This window comes from Gossypium hirsutum, chromosome A02 (genome assembly GCF_007990345.1).
Source record: "Gossypium hirsutum isolate 1008001.06 chromosome A02, Gossypium_hirsutum_v2.1, whole genome shotgun sequence".
In the NCBI taxonomy this organism is placed as follows: domain Eukaryota; kingdom Viridiplantae; phylum Streptophyta; class Magnoliopsida; order Malvales; family Malvaceae; genus Gossypium; species Gossypium hirsutum.
The window spans coordinates 2,509,940-2,517,067 of NC_053425.1; the positions used below are offsets into that span (position 1 = coordinate 2,509,940).

Sequence of the window (7,128 nt, forward strand, 5' to 3'; positions counted from 1 at the left end):
ACCATGTCAAGAACTTATTTAAGAAATTTAGGATGGATAATGTGAAGCTGGCAAGGACTCCAATGTCACCAAGTGAAAAAAAAAAAAGCATAAATGCAGGAGTATTCACTTCTCTTAGCACTTGAGTTATACATGCATTATCTTCTTATAACATAGTTGACATCTTTTTTTATATAAATGCAAATTACATTTCTTTTAGATATGTAGGTTAATAACTTTAGCTAAATGCACTCTTGGCTTTCTTGATGTATCGCAATTGTTTCTACATAATTGGAAGAGCCAGCAGTTAATGTTTGTTTTATTGAACATTAAGATATGACAGTACATCCACATGTAAATAAATATCTCATTTGAAATTTACCTTTATGTGGATTTAATAAATAATTAGCATCAACATAACCAACTAATAAAGATCTTGAATCACTTAAATAAAATAACCTCATTCCAATTGTTCCTCTAAGATATCTAAATATATGTTTAATTTCATTCCAATGTCTATATGTTGGAGAATAATTAAATTTTGCTAACAAACTTACAGCAAATGCTATACCAAATCGTGCGTCATTTGTAAGATACATTAATGCCCCTATTCAAGACCAAAAAGTTCATCATTCTCACGAGGAAAAAAAGTCTTTATTTACATCTAGTGATCTTACAACCATCATGGTACCTCAATGAATGCACTTTGTTCATGTAAAATTTCTTTAAGATCTTTTTTGTATAAGTTGATTGATAGACATGAATTTCATCCTTTAAATGTTCAATCTACAAGCCAAGACAGAATTTTTTTTTTCAAGATCTTTCATCTCAAATTATTTTTTTAAACAATTTGTTGTACTTTGAAGCTCTTCAATAGTTCTAATAATATTTAAATCGTCAACATAAACAATAATTATCACAAAATCTAATTTAGACCTTTTTATAAAAACACATACAAATTTCATTATTTTTATAACTTTCTCTTCACAAATATTCACTAAAACAATTATACCACGTGCATCTAGATTGTTTTAATTCATATAAGGATTATTTTAATCTAATATAACAATTTTCTAGGGGAACACTATATCCTTTTGGGATTTTAAATCCTTCAATGGTTTTTATATAAATTTCATCATCCATTGAGTCATATAAATAGGTTGTAACAACATATATTTGACGCATATCAAGTTTTTCACAAACCGTTAGACTAATAAGATATCTAAACTTGATTACATCCACTAACTTTACATCTTTAGGGCCTTTGTGAAAACCATTGTGCTACATGTCGCACTTTATATCCTATGACTTCATTTTTCTTATTTTGTTTTCACACAGATACTTATTTATATCCTACCAACTTTACATCCTTAGGTGTTTGGACTATAGGTCCAAAAACCTCATGTTTAGCAAGTGAATTCAATTTTGTTTGAATTGTCTCTTCTCAATTTGGTCATCTTTTCTATTTCTACATTCCTCAATGGATTTAGGCTCAGGATCTTCATTTTCTTTTGTTATTTATTGCAACATTATAAGTAAGAATGTTGTTGATAACTTTTTAATTTCGGTTCCATATTTTCTCGTATTGACATAACTTATCGAAATCTCTTTATTTTTATCATTTTCAGTTTCAGATTTTTTAATCTCTTCTTGAGTTTTATAATTAGTTATGTCTTGGATCTTTTCAGGAGCACCCGTCTCCAATATATAACCATCTTAATTCATTACTTTCTTTTACGAAAAATTTTATTTTTGAAACTAATTGATCTATCATGCATTAAGCCTGCATTACTTTCATTTATTCTAACGGGTAGCCTTGTTGGGACTTGCGATTGAAATTAAAGCATTTTTCAATTGGTTTGTAAACTTGTTTACTTTATGCAGGTTAGCAAATGCATCAAGCAGTTAATTTGTAAAATGAATTATCTTATAAACTTTTAGTTCACATTGTTTTGTACGAGGATATTAGATAATAATAATTCATTCCAAATATTTTATTCATTTAGATGTTTATTCTCTCCCCTTGATGTTGGGAAAACTATCTCATTGTAATTATTAACTCATGCCATAACTAAATTTACAATTAACAGCTCAAAAACATTTAATAATATATGGAGACTCATATCAATGTATGATTCCAATCTTCTATGAGGACTCATCTTTGTGTGTTGTGGTGGAGTAATTGAAACATTATCTCACATCCAAAAAAAAAATTAAAATTGAAAAATATTAGCTTCTAGTCAAAGGGAAGTATTTATTATTACTTAATGGCTTGATGTGTGCAAGTGTTGTAGTATGTAAATCAACATAATCTTATGTTGGAATAGGAAGTTTCGTTCTCAAATAATAGTTTAAATATTAACCAGAGGCATTCAATTAATAATTTCTCTAAACCATTTTGCATATAAATAAAAAGCTTTGCAAATTTTGTTTTAATTTATACACAATAATCATTAAAAGCTTAAGATATAAACTCATTAACATTAGCAAGAAGAATTTTCTTAATTACATAATCAAAAAATATACCTTTTCTCAACAAACAAGCTCATAAATGACAAGTTACGAGTTGATACCATATATGTGATTATCAAGTAGATGCATCCATCAAAATCATCAGCACAGCAGATGAATCAACCCATATTCATTTTATAAATACAAGGCATCCAATTTCGACTTTATCTAGTGAGCTTTTATAATCAATTTTCATTGAGAACAAACAATACATTAAAATTCTTTAAATTAAAGAATCTTCTAATTTTTAAATAAATATTTATACGAAGACCTAACATTTAATTTTTCAAAACTTATTTCTTTCTAGATAAACTGTTATAATTTATAGATATTCAATATTTTTCTCATTTTAATTTCAATAAATATCCATTTCAACGAATATCTATGAAGCTTAATAAATTTCTTCGAAACTTATAGATGAAAAATAATAAATAATCTATAATAATTTCTTCTTGGAATAATATTATCGTAGCTTCCTGAGCTTTCCATTAATTTTGCACTACTTCTATTAGAGACAGAATGTGTTGTATCAGAATTTACAAAACAAGTGTCTTCATCATCGATTTTACCAAAGAATTAAATAAATCCATATTTTTTATTAATAAAAAATATAAAAGGATATACTATAAATAATCATAACAAAATATATATATAAAACCATTTAAAAGAAAAGGAGATAATAAAAGCATTCTTAAAACATAAAACAACCGAAACTAAACTCTAAGATTATCAAATGCTTCATGATTTCTTATTGATTTCTCAACCTTGATCAGCTATACTCTTCTTGATTTTTATTTTTTTTGGTCCCTCCTCTTGTGCCTGCATTTTTCCACCTTGAAAGAACCTTTTGCCCTGCGATTTTATTAGGAGTGTTAAGTGGATTTTGCTAATACTCGAATGACTTATTATTAATTGAATTATTTAAAATGTAAAAATTTTAAATTGTGTATCGATTCGAAATTTTTTTAAAATACATTAACCGAATTAAAATATTCCAGTTAATTTAATTGAAAATTTATATGTTTTTATATTTTGGTTAAAATAAGTATAAAACTTATAAAAAAAATAAATAGCTAATGTTAATTTTCTTTTATTTAATAGTTCAAAAAACTTTAAATGGAGGTGAAAACAACAAATAAGATATTAAAAACACTACATAAGTCTTGAAAATAATAAATATTTCGATTAATTGATTAATTCAGTTAATTACTAGATTCCGAACTGAATTAACCAATAACTGAAATTTCAGAATATCATTAACTGGCCTCTAAGCAAACTAATTCTGCCACCGACTGGTTAATCAAATTAGATCAATTCGGTCAATTAAATTGTTTTTAATTGAACTGTGAACACCTCTAATTTTTACATTGTGAAAGAAAAAGTTAACTATTTTTACTAAATTACCATTTACATGAGGACTTTAATAAATATAATTAAGTTTGGTGGAAAATAGAAAAATAATAAGTAAGTATCATCGTTAATCATTTAACAGAAATAAATTAAGAGTGATCAAAATATTTGATTTTAACTGAAAAACGAGAAAAAAATATAACTATAATTAATTTTGCAATTTAGTCTATTTAGTTTTGTACAGGTAACTTGAAATAAAATAAAGAAATAATAAAGAAAACAACACCCACGAATCAATGTTAAAATTATTAAGCTGTCCCTTTTCTCTTTGATATCATCTAGGATAGTTTCCGTGTTGAGCTGAAAATGGGCAATGCAACGAGACGAAATATTGTATAGATATATATACTGAATAAACAGCAACGCCATTGTTGTCAAATTCCATTGATTTTCGTGTTAATAATGAAAGGAATGAAAAAGGTATATGCCATTTGATACCCAAAGCTCATTCTTGGGGACTTAACAGATTATATGTATTTAAATACCTTTGGTTTTGATCACCAATGAATCACACAACTCAATCACCTTACAAACTCAGGCATGTTTCTCCCTTTTGCCAAAGCCTAGCTAGGTCCCGATCTTCGGCTTCAAAAGGTTAGGCAACTCTGAATCTTTAACATATTTATGTAATAAAATGAACTACTAAAGACCGCTGCATGTGAAAAATGATGTTGCAGTTAACATCCCAGAATGAAAAGCTGAAACTGGTTGCTTTAATGGCTGAACCAGTTGCTGTGGCCTTCACAATTTTTATTTGACATGGGATTGTTTATTCAGAGAAAACCCAGAATTCCTATGTTTTGTTAATTTCTTATTTGATCTTATTTCAGGTAAAAAAGAAAGCAATGGCAAACCAGCTTGGAGTTCTTAATGGGTTGGATGCAGCAAAGACACAATGGTACCATTTCACTGCAATTGTGATTGCTGGAATGGGTTTCTTCACTGACGCTTATGACCTTTTTAGCATCTCTCTTATCACAAAATTGCTCGGTCGTATTTACTACTTCGAACCACTTTCTGAAAAGCCTGGAACTTTGCCTCCTCGTATTGCAGCTGCTGTTAATGGTGTGGCCTTCTGCGGAACTTTAGCTGGACAGCTTTTCTTTGGTTGGCTCGGTGATAAATTAGGCCGAAAACGAGTTTATGGACTCACCTTGATGCTCATGGTGATCTGTTCCATTGCCTCTGGACTTTCCTTCGGAACGTCTCCACAAGGTGTAATGGCAACGCTTTGCTTCTTCAGGTTTTGGCTTGGTTTTGGAATCGGTGGTGATTATCCCTTGTCAGCCACAATCATGTCTGAATATGCCAACAAGAAGACTCGCGGAGCGTTTATTGCGGCGGTTTTTGCAATGCAAGGACTCGGAATTTTAACAGGTGGGATTGTTGCTCTGATTGTGTCAGCTGCATTCGATCATGCCTACAAGGTCCATCCATATAATGTTGACAGAGAACACTCAACGGCACCCGAAGCCGATTATATTTGGCGGATCATACTGATGTTTGGTGCACTTCCAGCTCTTCTCACCTACTACTGGCGTATGAAGATGCCGGAAACAGCCCGTTACACAGCCCTCGTAGCCCGAAATGCCAAACAGGCGGCTGCAGACATGTCTAAGGTCTTGCAGGTGGATCTCAATGCGGAACAAGAGAAAGTGGATAAGATAGGGACAAAACAATTTGGTCTATTCAGCAAGGAATTTGCCCAACGCCATGGATTACACTTGCTTGGAACAACCTCAACTTGGTTCTTGTTGGACATTGCCTTTTACAGTTCCAATCTATTCCAAAAAGATATCTTCAGTGCAATTGGTTGGCTCCCTAAAGCGGAAACCATGACTGCAACTAAAGAGGTTTACGAAATTGCCAAGGCTCAAACACTTATTGCACTCTGTGGCACGGTTCCTGGATACTGGTTTACGGTCGCTTTCATCGAACACCTTGGCCGTTTCGTAATCCAACTGATGGGCTTCTTCTTCATGTCTGTATTCATGTTTGCTCTTGCCATCCCTTACCCACACTGGAAAACTCACAACACAGGTTTCGTCATCATGTATTCATTGACCTTCTTCTTCGCCAACTTCGGACCCAACGCCACCACATTCATCGTGCCGGCTGAAATTTTCCCTGCCAGGCTGAGATCAACCTGCCACGGGATATCAGCAGCGGCCGGAAAAGCTGGTGCCATTGTAGGCTCATTCGGGTTTTTGTATGCTGCACAAAGCACACATCATGATAAGGTTGATAAAGGTTACCATACTGGTATCGGAGTTAAAAATGCATTGATCGTGCTTGGTGCAGTCAACTGTCTGGGCATGCTTTTCACTCTTTTAGTACCTGAAACCATGGGGAGATCATTGGAAGATATAACGGGTGAAAATGAAGAAGATAACGGGTATCAGCAGAGATTTTCTGTTGAAAAAGTTCCAGTCTGAGCTATAGCAAGTTCAACTAGGATGTTTAAGATCATAAACTGAATAAGACCATAGCAAGGACAAGTAATTGAAGTAATAGTATAATACTGTTTTTAAAATATGTATTTATAAATTATTTATAAACATATTTTTAGTATATATAATTCCTTAATATTTAATATATTTAAGGTATATATACTATTCATATTCATATGATTTTATTATATTTTATAACCAAATCACGTGTACTTAAATTATAATTTAAAATTTTTAAAAATAAATAAAATTTATGGCAAAATCTCACTTGTGATAAAAAATTTACATCAATATATCAAATTATTATTATTATTATTATTATTATTATTATTATTATTATTATTATTAACAACTAACTCCAAAACATAAAATAGTGAACGTTTATATCTTATATGCCCTTAATAATTTTTAATTAAAACCAAATAATAATGACTTTTTTATTTTTACTATCATTATTATTAAAATCCTTATTAAATTATATTTTATTAATTAATTATTAAAATAAAATTCCACATAAAATTTGTTATCTGAATAATTTTATTAAATTGAATATCAACTAATTTTTCTATTTTAAAGTTTAAACTAAAAATTAGCTATTTTTTAAATATTTATCAAAATCAAATATTTTTTTCAATTATTAATCAATTATTTTTTGTTAAATTAATTAATAAAATATAAAATAATTTCATTAAAGGGTTAGTATTTAGTACACTGTATTTTTTTAATTACACAAGCAAAGTTAAAAATCATCATGTGTATCATTTCTTTTACATATTTT

The 7,128-nt window shown here is 29.9% G+C and overlaps 1 protein-coding gene across 1 annotated transcript; it reads left to right on the forward strand.

Moving 5' to 3' along the window:
- Positions 1-4,411: 4,411 nt before the first annotated feature.
- Positions 4,412-6,428, forward strand: LOC107935952 (probable inorganic phosphate transporter 1-5). Its single transcript, XM_016868583.2, has 2 exons — positions 4,412-4,494; positions 4,731-6,428. The coding sequence occupies exon 2, from the start codon at positions 4,746-4,748 to the stop codon at positions 6,333-6,335; it is 1,590 nt and encodes a 529-aa protein (XP_016724072.2). The 5' UTR covers positions 4,412-4,494; positions 4,731-4,745; the 3' UTR covers positions 6,336-6,428.
- The last annotated feature ends 700 nt before the right edge of the window (positions 6,429-7,128 follow it).

What these genes read in the sequence shown, in the direction of transcription:
- LOC107935952 (XM_016868583.2), top strand. Translation starts at nt 4,746, where the DNA reads ATGGCAAACCAGCTTGGAGTTCTTAATGGGTTGGATGCAGCAAAGACA.